General features: G+C 38.3%; 1 protein-coding gene and 1 long non-coding RNA gene across 2 annotated transcripts in view; one reads left to right on the forward strand and one right to left on the reverse strand.

Moving 5' to 3' along the window:
• Positions 1 to 7,078, reverse strand: part of LOC119467807 — a 26,719-nt gene extending 19,641 nt beyond the window's left edge. The window contains exon 1 of the long non-coding RNA XR_005196427.1: positions 6,927 to 7,078. This is a non-coding gene — a long non-coding RNA (uncharacterized LOC119467807). The remainder of the gene's footprint in view (positions 1 to 6,926) is intronic.
• Positions 7,079 to 7,133: 55 nt separating this feature from the next.
• On the forward strand, positions 7,134 to 21,475 carry TDRD6 (tudor domain containing 6). The gene is made up of 5 exons (XM_017505136.2): positions 7,134 to 13,389; positions 15,022 to 15,146; positions 16,772 to 16,861; positions 20,127 to 20,190; positions 21,013 to 21,475. The coding sequence occupies exons 1-5, from the start codon at positions 7,359 to 7,361 to the stop codon at positions 21,054 to 21,056; spliced, it is 6,354 nt and encodes a 2,117-aa protein (XP_017360625.2). The 5' UTR covers positions 7,134 to 7,358; the 3' UTR covers positions 21,057 to 21,475.
• Positions 21,476 to 21,901: the final 426 nt, after the last annotated feature.

Consider the following 21,901-nt stretch of genomic DNA (forward strand, 5'->3'; position numbering starts at 1 on the left):
GGGAGCATCACACACTGGGGTCTGCTTGGGAGAAATGAGGGGGACAGTGGGGGGTGGGGAGGTGGGGAGAGATAGCATGGGGAGAAATGCCAGATGTAGGTGATGGGGAGGAAGGCAGCACATCACACTGCCATGTGTGTACCTATGCAACAATCTTGCATGTTCTTCACATGTACCCCAAAACCTAAAATGCAATTAAAAAAAGAAAAAAAATGGTTTAAATGGTAAGGTTTGTTTTAAGTATATTTTATGACAATAAACAGAAAATTTAAAAATCCCTGCACATAGATGTTAAAAAATATTAGCAAATTGAATCCAGCATTATATAAAATATAATACATTATGAATAAGTGAGGTTTATCCTGGAAATACAAAATTGGTTCAACATCTTAAAAAATCAATATAATTCACCCAATTAACACACACAAAAAAAGACAAAACATACATCAATAAGATGTGAACAAGTATTTTGATAAAATTCAATAGTATTTGATGATAAAAATTCTCAATAACATAGCAAAAAAAGGAAACTTCCTCAACCTGATAAAAAGGATCTAAGTAAAGCCTGTAGCTAACATTGTATTGGTGAAAGACTTTCTCCTTAAATCAGAAGCAAAACAAAAATATCAGTTCTAACCATTTTATTCTAATCTGTACTGAAGTTCTTAACCATTTCAGTAAAGCAAGAAAAGGAAATAAAAGGCACACATATTAGAAGACATAGAACTGCCTTATTTACAGATGATATAACTATGTATTAAAAAAATCCCAAGGAATCTACCAAAAGTTACAAGAACTACTAATGAAGTCCAAGCACATTTATAAGATATAAGGCCAATATACAAAAATATATCTTGGTATACTGGCAATGAAAAACTGGGGACTAAAATATTTAAAATTAATATTATTTACAATAGCATAAAACATTAAAAACTTGGGATAAATCTAACAAATATGTCCAAGGTTTGTTCACTGAAAAATTTAAAACATTGCTGAGAGAAACTAAAGATTTTCATAGAGCGATGAACTGTGTCCATGAATTAAAAGATTCAACATTGCTTCAAAGTTAATTCTCATCAAATTGATCTCTACCTACAATGCAATTCTAATAAAACCCCAAAATATTTTTAATTTTTTGCAGAAATTAACAAGCATGTTCTAAAATACATATAGAAAATAGAAGACCTTAAGTAGCCAAAACAATTTTGAGGAAAAATAACAAAGTTAGAGGATTCATATTATCTCATTTAAAAATTGGCTTTTAAACCTAAAATTCAATAAAATAAATAAATGGGGGAAAAAAAAGCAGTTTAGAAAATCAAAACAATGTGGTATTGGCACAAAGACAGATATATAGATTGATGGAACACAATAAAGAGTCAAAGAATAAACTCACATACATACGGTCAATTAATTTTTGGCACAAACACCAAGATAATTTAATCTGGAAAGTATAGTCTTTGCAACAAATGGCACCATAACAATTGGATATTCATATGTAAAAATAAAACCCTCAACCCTACCTCACTACAAAAAGTTAATTTAAAATTAATTATAGATGTAAATACAAGAGCTAAAATTATAAAACTTCTAAACAAAAACACTGAAAGTTTGTTTTTGTCAGGTTTTGTTTTGTTTTGTTTTACCTTGGGTTAGGAAAAGATTTCTTTGAACAATAACAACAAAACAAACTACCATTTAGAAAAGAAAAATTTGTTAATAATTTGATTTCATTAAAATTACAAACTTTTTTCTTCAAAAGACACTACTTAAGGGAATAAAACTATAAACATTTGTTAAAATATCATCAAATTGTACAATATAAAAGGGTTGAGTTTTACTGTGCAAAAATTATGACTAAATAGATCAAATTTTTTAAAAACCCAATTTAAGATTTTTAATTTTTAAGAATCCTAGGAGAGAACATATTTTTAAGTTTTTATTTCGTTCATATTACTAATAACTACAACTTATTACATGTTTACTGTGAAGGATCTTTTACCCATATTGGCTCATTTGGTCTTCACATATAAGTATTGTTCCATTTTTATAGATGAATAACCTAACTCAGAACATTGTATTATCTATGTCACCCTGAGATGATAAACAGGGACTTTCAAATATAAAGCCCTTCCTTTTCTCACTATGTTTTGTTGCATCTCAAGTATTTATTTAATGCAAACATGTTAACTATATTTACGTTAATTCATGCAGTCCTCACAACCAAAGTGTAAGGGTAAATGATTTGCCTGTGTCACAGGGCTTTTACAAATGGAGGCTAATCCTGCTGTAACTCAAAGGCCTATGCTCTCTCTACTCTCATTGCCCCCATGATCATCTGGTCTTGAGTTGTCTGTGTATGTATTCTAATAAAATTTTATCTTGGGACACTGGAATCTTAATTTCTTAGAATTTTTTAAAACTTTTTATTTTTACATAATTTTAGATTTTCATAAAGCTTCAAAACCTTTACAGGATGCACCATTACTGTTACACACAAAACTAATTGACATTGGTACAATCCACGGATTCCAAAGTCTCATTTACAAGCACATATTTCTCTCTTTCTGTGTGTGTGTGTGTGTGTGTGTGTGTGTGTGTGTGTGTGTGTGTCATTCCAAGCAATTTCATCACTTTTGTGTAGCTTTGATAACCATCACTACACACAAGATACAGAACTGTTCATCAGCCCATGACTGATGCTATCCCTTTATAGGCACATTCATCTCTTTTCTCCCCCATCGCTAACTACTGGAAGCCACTTATCTTTTCTCCATCTTTATAAATTTGTTAATCTAAGAATATTATATAAATAGAATAATGCAGTATGTAATGTTTTGCTATTTTTTTCACTCCATAAAATTCTCCAGAGAACCTTCCTAAGCTGTTGCACATATCAATAGTTCATTTTTCTTGTTACTGCCATGTAGGACCCTTTGGTATTGATGTACCACAGTTTGTTTAACAATTTACCCATTGAAGGGCATTTAGGTTGCATCCAGTTTAGGGCTATTAGGAATATAGTTGCTATTAACATTCATGTACAGGTTTTTGCATGAGCATGTTTTCATTTCTTTGGGATAAATGCCTAACTGCAATTTCTCAGTCATATGGGAAGTACATAGTTTTTAAAAAGTGGCTGTACCATTTTACATTCCCACCAGCAACACGAGTGATGCAGTTTATTCACATTCTTGCCAGTACTGGTGTTATCACTATTTATTAGTTTAGTCATTATCATGGCATGTAGTGATCTATCAATGTGGGTTTTTTTTTTTTTTTTTGTCTAATAGCTAATGATATTGAGAATCTTTTCAGATTCTTATTTGTCATCTGTATATCCTCCTCAGTGAAATGCCATTTCATATATTTTGTCCATTTTCAAATTGATTTTCTTACTATTGGGTTTTGAGAGTCGTTTATATATTATAGCTACAAGTCCTAGGTCAGACATATGGTTTGCAAATATTTTCTCCCTATCTGTAGCTTGCCTTTTTCATTCTCCTAACAGGGTATTTCTTACTTGAATTATTTTCTAAAAATATCCAGTGAATGTTAATTTTTCTAAGCAACTTTAAACAAGGCCACTAGTAGTAAAAAACTATAGATTGTACAGTATACTGCATTTCTGCTTATAGTTCTCTATATACACAGGTCTAAGATAGCAAAAAATAAATATGATTTATTTGTTTTGCCCAATTTTCCTGCATCTTGTTTCCATAAAAAATATTGAAGTGGCTCACAATTATTATTCAAACACCTGTCATACACATTCCATCCCTGGCCTTATCCTTTCCCCCTTTATCCTTTACATATTTGTATTAGGAAAAGAACATCCCCTCTTGTGGGTAACCCCCCATACAGGCACTGAGGAAGGACAGCTAAGCAAAATCCTGGCACAATTAGTGCCTGAAGACTATCTCAGTTTACAGTGATTACTACTCAGTTATTTCCTCTTATATAATCCTTTATAAATAATCATATATTAGTTTATAGAATTAGAGCTTAAACAATATCTCAGTTTATAGTCTTACCACTCAGTTATTTCCATATATATATATATAACTATATCTTAGTTCATAATTGGAGGAATGCCTAGAGCAGACACAGTACACAGCATGAATTAAGGAATAAGCAGCTTATAGTCGGAGGAATGTCTAGAGCAGACACGGTGCAGAGCATGATTTAAGGGAAAACAGTTATACCAGAACAAGAATCCATGGCCCAAATATCCACTGTACGGCAGGCTTAGGGCAAGAGCCACTATTCCTGATGGAGTTGTAGGACGAAGGCTGTCCTCAGACCGGCAATCCCTCAAGCACTCTAGGGCTCAAAACCCCTCCAGATAATTGCACCTTGGTGACTGTGAACTTTATCAGCTCTTGTTACTGTGCTAGCTCAAAAGCATCCTCCTATAGAACTCATTGGAAGCTGCCAACAGATGGTGGTACACCCTGATATTTCTGCCACTGCTGTGTGACTGAAGCATCCTCTTACAGTCTTAGGAGTAGCATGCCCTACTGCACACTGCACCCTCTTCACTGCGCAAGGCCCACCTCCATGCCTCAGTGACCTAATGGGGGTGGACCTCTTACTGCACATGGCCCACCTCCTTTCCTTGATGGCCTAATGGGGGTGGACCCTTTGCTGCGCACTGTCCACCTCCTAGCCTAGGTGACCTAATGGGGGTGGACCTCTTACTGCACATGGCCCACCTCCTTTCCTTGATGGCCTAATGGGGGTGGACCCTTTGCTGCGCACTGTCCACCTCCTAGCCTAGGTGACCTAATGGGGATGGACCCCTTGTTTTATTGCTCACGGCCCTATCACTATCCTTAAAAATGACTTCACTCACTACCCTGCCCCTTAACCTATACACAATAAATACTGATGCCTCTGGACATTCGGGGCCTCACCTGTCTCCACTTATAGGTGGTGTGGCCCCCCTGAGCCCAGCTGTACTTTCTTTGTACTTCTGTGTCCTGTCTCTAAGGGACAACCCACGACCCTGTGGGGCCCTTAGCCCTACACCTCTCCCTTCTTTTCCGAAACCAAGGGCCTCTCAAGAATAACAGGAGGAAGTTTTTTTTTAATTATAAAATTCAAGTTATTTTGCTTAATATAGTATGGGGGATATATGAGGGGACCTTAATCTTCACAGCGCAATGACCTGATTTTTAAAAATAACCCAAGTTCCTGTCCAAAAGCAGAGCAAAACAGAACACTATTTGCTCCAGCTACAGAAAAGGTGGGAGACATTGGAAACCATCTGAGTTGATGGGTTTTCGGAAAAGACTCTGATCAGCTCATAATGGCCACATGATACACCCTGACATCCTAGGATTAAGGCCATGAGCCATGGAAGGAGGTTGAAGGACAAATTAAATAGAAAAAAGAATTCCTAATATCTACAATCTTATAGTCTATGTAAGAGTTTGGTTACACTACATGAACCTGAAATAGAGGATGGATTGAAGTCTCCATTATTCCATGTGATGATGATAAAACAATTTCAAGAAATCCTAAGACCATTTTATAATGAATTCCTTCTTTCCAATGTAAAGGGCATAGTGTTAGATTGCTTACTCTTTTGTTAAAATTTACTGGATGTTAATTGTTCAGCACTGGCTAGGCATCGAGAACATAAAAATAAATGAGAAGAGTTCTTGCTTTCAAGATATTCCTATTGTTGCAGAAGGAGACTGTGGTAGGTAGAGAGCTACAAAATATAATAGATAATAGAGAAGGATGTTAAAAAAAAAAAAAGGAATAATCAGTTCTGCCAGGATGAATAGTAGAGTTATGAGGAAGAGCTATTTGAGCTAAGTCTTGCTAGATGTTTTTTAATCAAATGTTTTTCTTCCATAATGAATAAGAAACAATTAGAAAAAATGGGAAAATTGAATTTTGAAGGATGAGTTCATCAGGAATAAGCCAAAGCTTGTAAAGAAATTGTATTCATTCATTCATTCATATTCATTTAGCAAATATTAATTGCCTCCACTCCAAACTAGATTCCAAGAGCCCAATAAATGGTACTTGCCAAACGGAACCTGTCGGCTAGCAAGATGATAGAGATCAGACAGTTGCCACACAATGTGAAAAGTGCCGTGAAAAAGCAGCATAGGGTGATGTGGAAGCACATGGTTGCCTGTAATCTGGACATACTGAAGACACTGAGATTTACAGTTAAGCTAGGGTCATTTTAAGCACTGCCTTACTGTATTTAATGACATTTCGAAACATGGAGTGAAAGGAAAAGTCCAGGTGAACCGTTAGAAGCTTCCAGTGATGTTCCTAACTTTGCAAATGAACAAAAATCTAATGTAGACATATCCTGGAAACTTCTCAAAGTTTGCCTGCATTTTTCCATTCCAAATAGTGGTTTGGACATTTAACAAATGGAGGCCTCAAAGGGTTATCCTGGTAAGATTTTTTAGATACAGCAGGGGCTTGAAGGAATGTTGATTCCATTCCTCTTGGCCTCCTTTTACGAATCCAGTTCTGTGCTAGCTCCGTGAGTAAATGAAAAATGCCTTCCAAATTTGGATGCCAGAGTTAAACAGCAAAGGAACCCATATCAGCTAAGTGTGGGAAAGGAAAGATGTACTGGTCGCTATATACTTTCATACATTATTTTAACCTCATAACTCTATCAATTCAGATGATAAAACGGTTAAAAAATAGAGGCTGAGCACCTGGTTGTCCACGGACACACTGAGCCACAGGAGCACACGTGCCCTGCAGGGTCCAGGGCCCTCTGAGGGTTCGGGCCTTAACGCCTAGGAATGTGCCTTTGGCTTCTGCGTTTCTCGATCTGGTTTCTTGCCGGGACGCCACTGGCTAGCATCGTGCCTGACCCTCAGTGCTCAATCCCTAGTAGTTGGGAGGACGAAAAAGGAAATCCCTCTCTAATCGGTCCTCACCACAGCCCTGTGCCAGGCCGTCACACGTGGCCTCCAGAGTCGAAGGTGCTCTGAGGAGACTCAGGTTGTGTCCCAAACCTCCCACCTCAGGGCTTCCTGAATGTCTCTCCAAGTCCCTCGGGCCCTAAGGCGTCAGGCCAACCCCAGGCCTCCACTCGGCCCGACCACTCCCCGCGGCCGGAAATGGCGGCGCCGCGCGCAGTAAATGCGTGCCGGGCGGCGCAACTTCCGGCGGTTGGTGGGGCCACCGTGTCTTACCAGTCAGCCGGCGCGAGTGCCGGAGGCACCTCGACAGGAGCATTACCGAGGAGGCGCCTCGCCGGGCGTCCTTCCCGTCCCCTGGGTCCTTTGAATCTAATTTGGCTGGGACTCACCTTCCGGCGGCACGGAGGATTTCGCGGCTCTGACTTTCCGGAAGTGGGGGCGGTCAAGATGTGCTCGACGCCTGGGCTGCCGGCGCCCGGGGCCTCTCTGGCCCTGCGGGTGTCTTTCGTGGACGTGCATCCCGACGTGATCCCGGTGCAGCTGTGGGGACTGGTGGGCGAGCGGCGGGGCGAGTACCTGCGGCTGAGCCGGGAGATCCAGGAGGCGGCGGCCACGCGCGGCCAGTGGGCGCTAGGCAGCGCCTCGGCGTCGCCCGGCGAGTTGTGCCTGGTGCAGGTGGGGCTTTTGTGGCACCGTTGTCGCGTGGTCAGCCGGCAGGCGCAGGAGAGCCGCGTCTTCCTGCTGGACGAGGGCCGCACCATCACTGCCGGCGCAGGCTCGCTGGCGCCGGGGCGCAGCGAGTTCTTCCACTTGCCCTCGGAGGTGCTGGGCTGCGTGTTGGCGGGCCTGGTGCCGGCAGGCTGCGGCGCGGGCGCTGGCGAACCGCAGCACTGGCCCGCCGACGCCCTGGACTTCCTGAGCAACCTTCAGGGCAAGGAGGTGCACGGGTGCGTCCTGGACGTGCTGCTGCTCCATCGCCTGGTCCTCCTGGAGGTGCCGGAGGTGTTCCAACAGATGGAGGAGCTGGGCCTGGCTCGGAGGGTACCCGACAGCCTCTTCCGCTTGCTGCTGGAGCGCTATCTCTCAGCTGCCTCTGCTAGCGTGGGCCCCGGGGTTCCGGTTCTCTCGCGAATCCCGCCCAAGCAAAAACAGCCTGGCCTGGATTACTTCTATCCCCAGCTGCAGCTCGGCGTGACGGAGCCCGTGGTCGTAACCCAAGTGTGCCATCCCCACCGCATTCACTGCCAGCTCCGCAGCCTCTCACAGGAGATCCATTGCCTCTCTGAGGGCATGGCCCAGGTATACCGGGGTTCCACCGGGACAGGGGATGAGAACTCTACTAGCGTCACCTGGGAGGAGAGGGAGGAGAGCCCAGACAAGCCGGGCTCTCCGTGTGCATCCTGTGGCCTGGATGGACATTGGTATAGAGCGCTCTTGCTTGAGACTTTTCGGCCTCAGCGCTGTGCTCAGGTGCTTCACGTGGACTATGGAAGGAAGGAGTTAGTGAGTTGCAGCAGCCTTCGGTACTTGCTGCCTGAATATTTTCGAATGCCAGTGGTGACTTACCCTTGTGCTTTGTATGGACTCTGGGACAGTGGGAGAGGCTGGTCTCGGTCACAGGTCGGTGACCTGAAGGCACTGATATTGGGCCAGGCAGTGAATGCAAAGATTGAATTTTATTGCTCCTTTGAGCATGTATATTATGTCACCCTGTATGGAGAAGATGGGATTAATCTGAACCGTGTGTTCGGAATACAGTCGTGTTGCTTGGCTGACCGAGTCCTTCAGAGCCAGGGAACAGAGGAAGAGGAAACAGAAACATCTCCTCAGTCTCAGTCTCCTGCTGAAGAAGTAGATGAAGAGATTTCACTCCCAGCCTTAAGATCTATCAAGTTAAAGATGAATACCTTCTATGATGCGCAGGTAGAGTTTGTTAAAAATCCTTCTGAGTTCTGGATTAGGTTGAGGAAACACAACGTCACCTTCAGTAAGCTGATGAGGAGAATGTGTGGTTTCTACTCCTCTGCCAGTAAGCTGGATGGTGTAGTTTTGAAACCTGAACCTGATGACCTTTGCTGTGTCAAGTGGAAAGAAAATGGCTATTATAGGGCCATAGTCACCAAATTGGATGACAAGAGTGTGAATGTATTCCTAGTTGACCGAGGCAATTCGGAAAATGTGGACTGGTATGACGTAAGGATGCTGCTTCCTCAGTTTAGGAAGCTACCGATATTGGCTCTGAAGTGCACCCTAGCTGATATTTGGCCTTTAGGAAAAACTTGGAGCCAAGAGGCAGTTTCCTTTTTTAAAAAGACTGTGCTCCACAAAGAATTAGTCATCCATATTCTCGATAAACAGGATCATCAATATGTTATTGAGATTCTTGATGAATCAAGAACAGGGGAAGAAAACATTAGTAAGGTAATTGCCCAAGCTGGATATGCCAAGTATCAGGAATTTGAAACAAAGGAAAATATCCCAGTAAATGCCCACTCCCCAGGGCACGTTTCAAATCATTTTACTGTGGAGAATAACAAAATACCTTCTGCCAAGACAGGAGAAGGAGAACAGAAAGCCAAGGGAGAGGATAAAACCACATCTGTTTCAAAAGCTTTGAGTGACACAACAGTTGTGACAAATGGTTCAACTAAACTGGTTGTTCGGGAAAAACAGAAAAGAGCATCTGTTTATTTTCCTGTTATACAGAATTTCTTGGAAATTAAGCCAGGCTCTTCTAGTAAAGAAGAGCTGGAAGTTGGAAGTACGGTAGAAGTCAGAGTGTCTTATATTGAAAACCCTGGCTATTTCTGGTGTCAGCTGACCAGGAACATACAAGCACTTAAAACTCTAATGTCTAATATTCAGGACTATTGCAAAAATACAGCTGCTCCTTACCAGGGAACCACCCGTGCTTGTTTGGCTAAGCGAACGGTAAACAGACAATGGTCCAGAGCTCTCATTAGTGGGATACAATCTGTGGAGCATGTCAATGTAATATTTGTAGATTATGGGGACAGAGAAATGGTATCTGTGCAGAATATTTATTCAATTAGCGAAGAGTTTCTCAAGGTTAAGGCTCAGGCTTTTAGGTGCAGTCTTTATAATATAATTCAACCAACTGGCCAAAATCCTTTTGTTTGGGGTGAAAAGGCAATACAAGCTTTTAATGAATTTGTAGATAATGCATGGCAAACAAATCTAGAATTAAAATGTACAATATTTGCTCTGGCTTCAATTAATGATGAAGAACTATTTAACGTTGTGGATTTGCTAACACCCTTTCACAGTGCATGCCATTTCTTGGTAGAAAAGAGACTTGCAAGACCAGTAAAACTTCAGAAGCCTCTGAAGTCCTCTCTTAAGCTACATTCTTACTTCTATTCTATGCATGATATGAAAATTGGAAGTGAAGAATTAGTGTATATAACGCATGTTGATGACCCTTGGACATTTTATTGCCAGCTGGCAAGAAATGCAAATATTTTAGAACAGTTGTCATGTAGTATTATGCAATTAAGTAAAGTTTTGCTGAATTTAAAAACATCTCCTTTGGACCCTGGAACTTTGTGCCTTGCCAAGTATACTGATGGAAACTGGTATAGGGGCATAGTAATAGAAAAAGAGCCGAAGAAAGTCTTCTTTGTTGATTTCGGGAACATTTATGTAGTAACAAATGATGATCTGCGTCCAATACCTAATGATGCATATGATGTCTTACTTTTGCCCATGCAAGCTGTCAAATGTTCATTATCTGATATTCCTGATCATATACCAGAAGAAGTTGTGGTGTGGTTTCAGGAGACTATTTTAGATAACTCTTTGAAGGCTTTAGTTGTAGCAAAAGATCCAGATGGAACACTAATTATAGAACTATATGATGACAATATTCAAATTAGTGCTAGTATTAATAAGAAGTTGGGGCTACTTAGTTACAAAGATAGTAAAAAGGAAAGTGAACTGCTCCTCTCTACAACTGAAACTCTTGCAGAAAAAAATGAGAATATGAAGCTGCCATGTACAGAGTATTTAACGCAATCAGAGAACAAGTTACATAGTAAAGAGATGTTGGAAGAGTCATATAAACCTAAGATCAACTCATCATACAAGGAACTCAAACTTTTACAAAGTTTAATGGAAACAAAATTAGTCACTCAATATCAAGACAGTGTGGGAAATAAAAATTGTCAAGTGTTCCCATTGTCAACAGAAAAGAAAGAAATTTCTGCTGAGCCACCCATGAAAACAGCAAGAGTAGAAGCCACTCTTTCAGAGAGAAAAATAGGAGATTCATGTGACAAAGATTTTCCTCTGAAATTTTGTGAGTTCCCACAGAAAACTATAATGCCTGGCTTTAAAACAACTGTGTATGTTTCTCATGCAAACGACCTATCAGACTTTTATGTTCAACTAATAGAAGATGAATCTGAAATTAATCATCTTTCAGAGAGATTAAACAGTGTTAAAACAAGGCCCAAATCTTATGCAGGTCCACCTTTGCAACGAGGAGATGTGATATGTGCTATTTTCCCAGAAGACAATTTATGGTATCGTGCTGTGATCAAGGAGCAACAACCCAATGACTTTCTGTCTGTGCAGTTTATAGATTATGGCAATGTTTCTGTGGTTCATATTAACAAAATAGGTAGACTTGACCTTGTTAATGCAGTATTGCCAGGATTGTGTATTCATTGCTCCTTGCAGGGATTTGGGATTCCCGACAATAACAATTCTAAGAAAATGATGCATTACTTTTCCCAGCGGACCAGTGAGGCTGTAATAAGATGTGAATTTGTTAAATTTCGAGACAGATGGGAAGTTATTCTTGCTGATGAACACGGGACCATAGCAGACGATATGATTAGCAGGTATGCTCTCAGTGAAAAATCTCAAATAGAACTTTGTACCCAAGTAATTAAAGGTGCCAGTTCAAAGTCTGTTAACAAATTAGACATTGACACTTCAGTATTTCTTAACTGGTATAATCCAGAAACAAAAATGATAAGAGCTTATGCCACTGTGATAGATGGACCTGAGTATTTTTGGTGTCAGTTTGCTGATACCGAGAAACTTCAGTATTTAGAAGTAGAAGTACAGACTGCTGGAAAACAGGTAGTAGACAGGAGAAATTGTATCCCATGTCCTCATATTGGAGATCCTTGTATAGTAAGGTACAGAGAAGATGGACATTATTATAGGGCACTTATCACTAATATTTATGAAGATTATTTTGTATCTGTCAGGCTTGTGGACTTTGGAAACATTGAAGACTGTGTGGACCCAAAAGCACTCTGGGCCATTCCTTCTGAACTTTTGTCGGTTCCCATGCAAGCCTTTCCATGTTGCCTCTCAGGATTTAACATTTCAGGAGGTGTATGCTCTCAAGAGGGAAATGACTATTTCTATGAAATAATAACAGAGGATGTGTTGGAAATAACAATAGTAGAAATCAAAAGGGATGTCTGTGATATCCCTTTAGCAATTGTCAACTTGAAAAGCAAAGGTAAAAGTATTAATGAGAAAATGGAGAAATATTCTAAGATTGGTATTACTAAGAGTACCCTTCCCTATGAAAATACTGGCTCAGAGATAAAGCAGGCTCTTGGGTTCTCTTGTCTTGATGTAGGACTTAAGAAATTAAGTAATAAAGCTGTACAAAATAAAGCGTTGTATATGGAACCACAGACAGATGAGCTTGCTGAAAGAACTGAAAAAGATGTAAACATTACTGAAACCAAACCAGGTAACTTCTGCGACCCTAAAACTGTTAACATTTGTGAAGGTTTTGAAAACCCCTGCAAAAATAAAATTGATGCTGAGGAACTGGAAGCTGAAGTAGAGTGCCATCTGATTGACAAAGCAGAGTTTGATGATAAATACCTAATGACAGGATTTAACATGTTACTGCCACATGCTAATGAAATAAAGGAGATACTAGAACTGAATTCACTTGAGGTGCCACTTTCTCCTGATGATGAATCAAGAGAATTCTTAGAACTGGAATCTATTGAGTTACAGAATTCTCTGGTGGTGGATGAAGAAAAAGAGGAGCTAAGTCTCGTGCCACTGAGTGTGCCACTCTCCCAAGACCATGCCACAGAAGGCACCCTGGAGCCATTCACAGTGCAGCTTCCTCTCGGCTGTGAAGCTGAGAAACAGCCAGAACTAGAACTACCTACAGCCCAGCTGCCTTTAGATGACAAGATGGATTCTTTGTCTTTAGGAATTAGTCAGAAAGCACAAGAATCCATGTGTGCTGAGGACATGAGAAAGTCAAGTTGTGTGGAATCTTTTGATGACCAGCAGCATCTACATGGAGCAGATTGTGATCCTAAAACACAGATTAAAATGAATATATATGAAGAAGAATTTTTAGAGTATAAAAACAGGGATGCCATTTCAGCATTGATGCCTTTTTTCTCTGAGGAAGAAAGCAGTGATAGAAGCAAGCACAATAATGATTTACCAGATCATGTCTCAGGTATGTGAATTTTTTTCCCCTCTTTTTCTTTCTTTCCTTTTTTTTTTTCTTGTTTTTGAGGCAGGATCTTGCTCTGTCACCTAGGCTGGAGTGCAGTGGTGCGATCTTGGCTCACTTGCAGCCTCTGGCTCCCAGGCTCAAGTGGTCCTCCCACCTTAGCCTCCCAGGTAGTTGGGACTACAGGCATGTGCCATCATACCCAGGTAATTTTTTTATTTTTTTGTAGAGACAGGGGTAAATCATGTTATCCAGGCTGGTCTCAAACTCCTGGGCTCAAGCAGTCCTCCTGCCTCAGCCCCCCAAAGTGTCCTTTTAAGTTTAACATAGTTACTTTCCAAAGTTGTTATTTCTTTTAAAGGAAAGAGGATGATTCTTACATGGATTTCCAAAAAATATTTTTTGTAAGAATAATTAAAAACCTGGGAATTGAATCAGATTGGATTTTATGAAGCGCATTTTAAACTTGGGGAAAATATATTGTGAAATCAGTGCGAAATACTATACACTGGAAGAAATGCTGAAATATTAATTTTGTGTTTAAAAATTGGATCCTTAAAATCTGTGAGTCTCCAAAAGGTGATCACATTTAGAATGTAAACACATTTATAATCAAGAGGGTATGTGTTGGTAAGTTTTATAAAACTTGGTATTCCCTTGTCAAGCACTACTATAGGCATAAATTTACAGTAGAAATTATTTTAACAGGGTCTTTTAGACTTAACTGTATCATGCATTGATCTTGCAATTCATTAGAAACCCTCAAACAAAAAAATAGATTTAGGGAGCCTATATTAATCAAAAAAAGTTGTCATGAGTAAATCTTGGAGAACATTTATTATATTAACTTTTTTATAAATGATTTTTACTGCTGTTTTCTTTGCTACTTAAGAGTTGTTACATTAAATGGGTAACTCCAGTTTTTTATAAACAATGCGATATATTTGCAATTTTTATATTATTAAATTTGAACCAATGTACAAAATAAGAAAAATATAGAACAGTGAGAATGATAATCACCAAGAAGTGACCAATGTTAACACCATAATGTATTTTCCTTTTGTCATTTACCCTCCTTGTGTATGTCTACTATATGCAGTTTTAAAAACAATTTAGATCATACTATCATACAGTATTGAATCCTGAATTTTAATCCCTTAAAAGTGTTTTCAAAATATTTTCTTTGCATTGTATTCCATCCTGTGGGTACACTTAAGTTATCTAAGTATTACCCTTGCATTAGATATTAATAGTATTAACTCTGTGATAAGAATGCTCACTTGCAACATGCTGCTTTGCTACGTAAATGGCTGTTGTAAGTACAGAAAACACCACTTGTGTTAACAGTACCATATTTTAGTAGTGATTTTCAATGTTAGAAATCAGATTCACATCCTGATGATGGTGATTTTTTGTTTGTTTGGTTGGTTGGTTTAGGAAAGCAGTAACAGATTATATGGGGAGGGGCACTGGAAGAATTTTAAATAAAATTGAGGGAGACAGACATACCAGTGTACTAATTACATGATATTGATGATATAGAAATAATGCAGATTAGGAAAATACTTTGCTTGTGTATGTTACATTAAGGAATTAAGAGATATGCATTGAGTCTTACTCAATTAAATTTGGCAGCTCAACCACAGAACACCTACCCTTTGAAAGCCTTTACTGTTGGATCTAAATGTGTTGTGTGGTCAAGTCTAGGAAATACATGGTCTAAATGTGAGATTTTAGAAACAGCTGAAGGAGGAACAAGGGTAAGTGACGTTTAAGTACTTTATCTCCAAATGTATTTGCAGACTGTTAAGGAAGTTTTACCAGACTCTGTCAGACTAGAGAATGTGAATGAAGAAATGCTTACCTGCTTATTCCCCCTGATAATTTGATGTAATGCACAAATATTTTTAATGACCGTATATAAGAATCCTAGCAAGAAATCATCCTAGGCTCTTTCATCGATTTCTCTTACCCTTTCTAAATTCTGTGAGTCACCTAGTTCTGCACTTTACACATCTTGTCTCTTAGTTGGAACTTTTTATGTCTAATGCTAGTACCTTAGTTGAGTCATTTCACAACTGCATTACTCTAATAACCTATTTGGTTTACTTCTTCAAGTCTTCCTTAAATTGATTGTCCACACTGTCAGGGTGAAGTTTGGCAACTGCAAATCTGACTACATCATTCTTGTGTAAAACTTATTAAAGACTTCCAGTTGATTCTGTTTTTTCTGTAATTTGAAAACCACCTGTTCCAGAATTACCTGGGGTATTTTTTAAATTGCATTATAGATTCCTAGGCCTTGGCCTGGCCTGCTGATTCAGAATTTCTGGGATTAGGATTCCAGGGTGTGCATTCATATTCCATTAAAATTGGAGAGCCACTAGCCTGGAACATTAAAGTCAAGCTCATTAACATGGCATAGGAAGTCCTTTAGGGTTAAGTGTTTATATACTCTCTTTGGCCCTAATTCTTTATATTTTGTACTTTATAGTAAATGGACATCAAAGTGCTTGGCTTCTTTTACATATACTATCTGCTTGCTGTTACAATATATTTACTAATGCAGTTCTGTTTTACCCATATTCCCTCCTGTTACCAAACTGGTTAATTCCAATTTACTTACAGCCATTGCCTCTACCAGGGAGTGTTCACTGAGATTATTTTCTAAATTTATCCTTGTCCTCAACCTTCCCTGCTCCCCACAAAAAAAAAAAAAAAAAAAAGCCTTATTTCCATATTACATTCCTATACCCCCTTCTACAAAGTCTGTACCTCCTATAGTTTCTTGTAATTATCTATTTAGAGGTCTTTTCTCCATTAGATTTTGAATTATTTGATGTTGAAATTTTATCTTTGATCACCAGTCATAGATACTCTATATATATGTTTGGGAAACTGAAGTAGCATGGTGTTTGAAACATAAGATTGAAGTTCAATAAAATCATTTTAATTGTCTTTTAAAGTATTTCATTTTAGGGCCAGGTGTGGTGGCTCATGCCTGTAATCCCAGCCCTTGGGAGGCCAACTTAGGTGGACTCCTTGAGGCCAACTCCTTGAGCCAAGGAGTTGGAGACCAGACTGGGCAGCATAGTAAAACCCTGTCTCCACCAAAAATAGAAAAAAATAGCTGGGTGTGGTGGGTGTGCACCTGTAGTCCCAGTTACTCAGGAGGCTGAGGTGGGCAGATCTCCTGAGCCCAGGAGGTCGAGGCCACAGTGAGCTGTGATCATGCCGCTGCCCTCCAGCCTGGGCGATAGAGCAAGACTCTGTCTCAAAATATAGTAATAATAATAATAAGTTTTAAAATCAGTTGCTCTGGTACATAAATCAGTTTCATTTTTTGAACTGGACACTTAAAAAAATGTTATGTTTTCTCCTGTAGGTTTTGAACTTTTCAAATGGTATGGAGGAGATAGTGAAACCTGAGAATGTCTGGAATTGCATACCCAAATTAGATAAGAGTCCACCTAAGGTATGGAATTCTATAAATAGTAATTAGTGAGAGCATTGTTCTTCATTTTGAAAGGTGATTTAACAAACTATTTCCAAAGCCCTTGTGTTTGGAAAAATGAGAAGAAAAATCCTGTAACAACATTTAAAACAGGAATAACAAAATCAATGATTTTGGTCTTTATGCCAAGTATTCTTTTGAGAAAATTAGTTATTAATGTTTTACTCCTTGATTAGAAGATTTTTCAGAGTTCATGAGTCTTATAAAATACATATGAGACACAGAAAACCTGGGAAACATGATGATATTAAAAATGAGAACGTAATAATCACCTGTAGTGTACCCATCCAGAGAGAAATAGGTTGGCCAGTTTGGTTTTCTTTTATAATTTTTCTGTTTATATGGAATATAAGTATTTCATCTACATATTTTAGACACAATAGATTTCATCCTATGTATAGTTTTATATTCTGTTTTTCTTCATTTAAAACTGTATGGTGGGCAATTTACCATGACATTGTGATGTGCTGGGCATTTGAGTTTATCCTGTTTGGGGTTTGTTGAACTTCTTGAACTTCTCACTTCGCAATCTTCGTCTGATAGTTTCAATATTTGGTCATCTTGGGGTTTGCAGCTGTTGATTTCTTTTCTCCATAGATAAATTGTCAGCTTTCCTTGGTTCTTTGTATTTTGCATAGTTTTGGATTATATCCTGAATGTTTTGCATATTATGTTCTAAGACTTTGGGTCCTGTTAAAATCTGGATAATGTTAAAAAGTTTTTGTTGTAGTAGGTGGTCAGCTGGTTTCAATTCATGCCACATGTTCTCTTTCTCCTTCTGTAGTTGGTGATTCTCCTGTCAGTTTAGTTTTCAAAGCCTTTGCTATGTTGTTCAGGTCTTTCTGGTACATAAGCAACCCAGCGTAGTCAGGGACTTTGGTCAGTGGTTTATATAGTACTTAGGTGTCAAAGACTTTGCTGTACTTATTTGGCTCTGTTCTGCATGTGCATAGTTCAGGGGCGACCTGGAGACTTATAGTTCATATGTAGCATTAGGAGTTAAACATTTTAAACTCCTTTCCTCTCTAAGATTTCCTCCACATTTTCTGGCACCCAGGATCCTCTTCTATCAAGCCTCTAATGGTCTCCCTTTTTCTGGTCCCCTAACCAGACAGTATTTTTCTTTCAACCTCTGTTCCACCACACAGTTCTGTTTGAGCTTGCCTTAAGAGTGAAGCAGATAGAGAAAAGAGAGGACAAAAACAATCTCCTCCTATTGCTCTCCAGATGACACAAAGCTCTTTTTCTGGTTCCACTGGCTAGAGAGACAGGTCATCTCTCACATTTGTAGGTACCTGTGTTGCCATAGCTGTCACCCTGAGGCTAGCCACCTTCAGAGCATGGCCAGAAGAAAAATTAAAAAAAATTTTAAAATACCACAATACACCAAAGGGATTTCTTACTCTCTAGCATTCAGGGTTCCTTTATCCCTAGTCCTCTGACTATAAATAAATTTCTTGGCCGGGCGTAGTGGCTCACGCCTGTAATCCCAGCACTTTGAGAGGCCAAGGCAGGCGGATCATGTGGTCAGGAGATCAAGACCATCCTGGCCAACATGGTGAAACCCTATCTCTACTAAAATATTAAAAAAAAATATATATATATATATAAAATCAGCAGGGAGTGGTGGTGCACACCTGTAGTCCCAGCTACTCAGGAGGCTGAGGCAAGGGAATCACTTGAACCCAGGAGGCAGAGGTTTCAGTCAGTGGAGATTGTGCGATTGTGCCACTGCACTCCGTCCTGGGCAACAGAGCAAGACTCCATCTCAAAAAAAAAGAAAAGGAAAATTTTTCTCAAGAGTTTTACTGTCTACTCTATTTGGGCAGTTTTGACTTGGCCCACTCTCAGGTCAAAATCAGGAGACAAAGAAGTAAAAAAAAGAAAAGGAAACTCACTCCTATTGTGAGTCATTATTAAAGTTTTTACTTAAATTCTCAATCTACCTGTTCCTGTTCATTTTGGAGTCTTTGAATAGTTTTTTATATTCTATCTAGAATTTTTCAAAAAAAAAAAAAAAGAATTGTTCATTGTAGTCAGTAAAAGAAAGAGGTTTTAGTCAGCTTATTCCGTCTTGGCTGTAGCCAGAAGGCCATAAACAGCATTTGATAGCTGAATAATGCTGCATGACAGTAGTGAGCCATAATGTATTAAATCATTTCCCATATAGTATTGGATATTTAGGTCACTTGAAATTTTTACTATTAAAAATCATTGAACATCTCTTTACCTTATGTTAGTTACTTTTTTGCTTATGTCAAAAATAACAGTCTACTACACTTTTTGCACCAGTATTTACTAAAACGTTTTTTACATTCAGGTTGTCTCCATCCATTAGTTATGAAGAATCCACAACCAAATGCATACATACATACATATAAGATTCAGTTTGGATAAAGTTCCCTATGCCTGCCAAATAGAAAAGCACTATTTGAAGTAGACATAAAATAATATATCTAGATAAATAAATACATAGCTACCTCTGGCTTTGACTAAGCCACTTAGCAGACATATAGAAGCTACTTATGAGTAAGGCTCTAAAAATTTTTATTTGATTACTAATGGGACTTAAATATTTCCCTCAAATTTGAGGAAGCTCTTAAATCAGGATACTTGTCTACAGATGAGCTAGTTTTCCGTACAAAGTGAATACTGTATTATGCATGACTTTTTTTAATGATACATCAAGTCACTATGATCTAGGAATCTAATTACTTTTTTAAAAAATTTGGTGTCTTATATGAGTTATTGTATTTTACCATAAGAATATCTTATTAGTTTCCGTATCACATAATGCATGCCTACATGATGCTATTAGTATTAAAAGGAATATAGGAGAAATATTTCCCTTTTCATTGTCCTTTAATAAAGCCTATGTGGCTCTATGTGGATACTGTGTTTGAGTAGCATCCCCTTGAACAATGATGTCCCTCCCTCCTTCACCAATTACCACAGTTGTTGGGGGTTTGGGAGCTAAAAATTGGAAAAGGGCACTTTACTCCCTGTGTAGAGTGCTCCAGGGATATGTTCTAGAGAAATGAGTATTTGAAGAATAGAAAACGAACTTCATGTGATTCTTCATTATAAAATCAGATTTTCATAATTTTGATAGAAATACATTTTATTGTTTACATATTTTCTCATTTATCTGTGGTTCCATTTCTGATTTAATTATTTTATACTTATAACAAAGAATCAATAGTAATTCAAAGGTTCCTTTTGTTAGGATGTATCCCAAAGAGTAGGAAAAGATCTTTACTTCATGTCATCGGATGATACCACAATGAAAGGTAACTTGTGTTTTTAAAACAAAATACTTTTACCACCTGGAATTACCAAGTCTTAAAAATATTGTTATGCTGAAACCCTCAAACAAAAATGGTTTATCAGTTTTTTTGGAGGTAGGGAAGAAAAACCACTTTAGGTAAAAAAAATGTTTAAATATACTTATGAGGATATATAATCAAGATGAGGATTTCTTGAAATATAGGAAATTTGTTAATTGAATTAATCTTGAAAGTTAAATTATGAATGTGATAAATTCGTATTTTAAGGAATTTTCTTTGTTAATTAGCTCATATATTTAAATGATCTTTGTTAAATAATCTCTTGGAATTTCTGAGTCTTTAGTTTACGTAAGAATCAAATTATTGGCCGGTTCTTGGTATTGCACATACCTGTTCATACATAATGCAGTGGTTCTTAGAATTGAGGCACATTGAGAATAAAATCAGCTCACGGTAGCTTTAGTATCATGTGAAAATACACACCAATCAAAAAGGACAAAGAACCAATTGATTATCAGCCTTCATAACACCATTCTAGCAAACTATAAAGTTAGCCAATTTCATAATTTTTTAGAGAAACTTGATTTGATGATGGTATAGATAGTGTGAGAACTAAAATATTAAGAAGAAAACAAAACATTATTTCTATAGATATAATGCCCTGTAGTAATTAGAATACTCATCTGTTCCCCCTCTTTTAAAGAACATTATATTTGTCATTGTAACACACATGTAAATAATTTCTTTTGTTTGTATGTTTCTTTCTCAGTTTGAAGTTTTTCTTTTTTTTTTTTTTTTTTNTTTTTTTTTTTTTTTTTGTTTTAGAAAAGGGGTTTGGAAGTGATGGAGATTTAACTGTGGATCTATAGCTGTGGCCAATCAGTCAGAAGCTGCTCTTGAACAAGTGGCATCTTACCCAGACCAACAGAGTATTTGAGAAATTGGAAAACATATAACCACAAGAAGTTGTCATTTTCAAAAACTTTTAGATAGGTGGAAAACAAAATAGGTCTCAGGTTGACTGTGGAGTATATTTATAGTGATACTGTTGTATATATGAATCTGGGATCTTTCCTTTGCCTTTTATTGTTTTATGTTTCTAATTCATTAGGAGGATTTATTTTGCTAAACAGTTTACTAAGACATTACATTTCAAAAAACTGTTTTGGGCCAGGCTTGGTGGCTCATGCCTGTAAATCCCAGCACTTTGGGAGGCCGAGGTGGGCAGATCACTTGAGGTCAGGAGTTCGAGACCAGCCTGACCAACATGGTGAAACCCAGTCTCTACCAAAACTATAAAAAATTAGCTGGGTGTGGTGGTGCACATCTGTAATCCCAGCTACTTGGGAAGCTGAGGCAGGAGAATCACTTGAACCTAGGAAACACAAGTTGCAGTGAGCCAGGATTGTGCCACTGCACTCCAGCCTGGGTGACAGAACAAGACTCTGTCTCAAAAAAATAAAAAATATTTTGGTACCTTTCAAATAGTGTTTAAGTTAAAATAGAAAAAATACAGGCTAATGACAAGTACATTATTTGATATTACTTAGGAGGATAGTGTTTTAGCAGTATCTCCTTCAGAATTTTTGTCTTGATTTTGAAGCTTTGCCTGTCTGTCTAAACATTTGACTAACATTCTGTTTGAATTTGGAAGTATTCTAATACACGATTTGAATAAAGTTTATCCTTAAATAAAGTTTATCATTAATGTGAT

This window comes from Cebus imitator, unplaced genomic scaffold (genome assembly GCF_001604975.1).
Source record: "Cebus imitator isolate Cc_AM_T3 unplaced genomic scaffold, Cebus_imitator-1.0 Scaffold334, whole genome shotgun sequence".
NCBI lineage: Eukaryota > Metazoa > Chordata > Mammalia > Primates > Cebidae > Cebus > Cebus imitator.

Bases quoted from the DNA above. Each gene is read 5' to 3' on its own strand.
- TDRD6 (XM_017505136.2), top strand. From the start codon at position 7,359: ATGTGCTCGACGCCTGGGCTGCCGGCGCCCGGGGCCTCTCTGGCCCTG. The intron at 13,390-15,021 runs GTATGTGAATTT...TAAATTTGGCAG, and splicing joins TTTACCAGATCATGTCTCAG to CTCAACCACAGAACACCTAC. The intron at 15,147-16,771 runs GTAAGTGACGTT...TTTCTCCTGTAG, and splicing joins CAGCTGAAGGAGGAACAAGG to GTTTTGAACTTTTCAAATGG.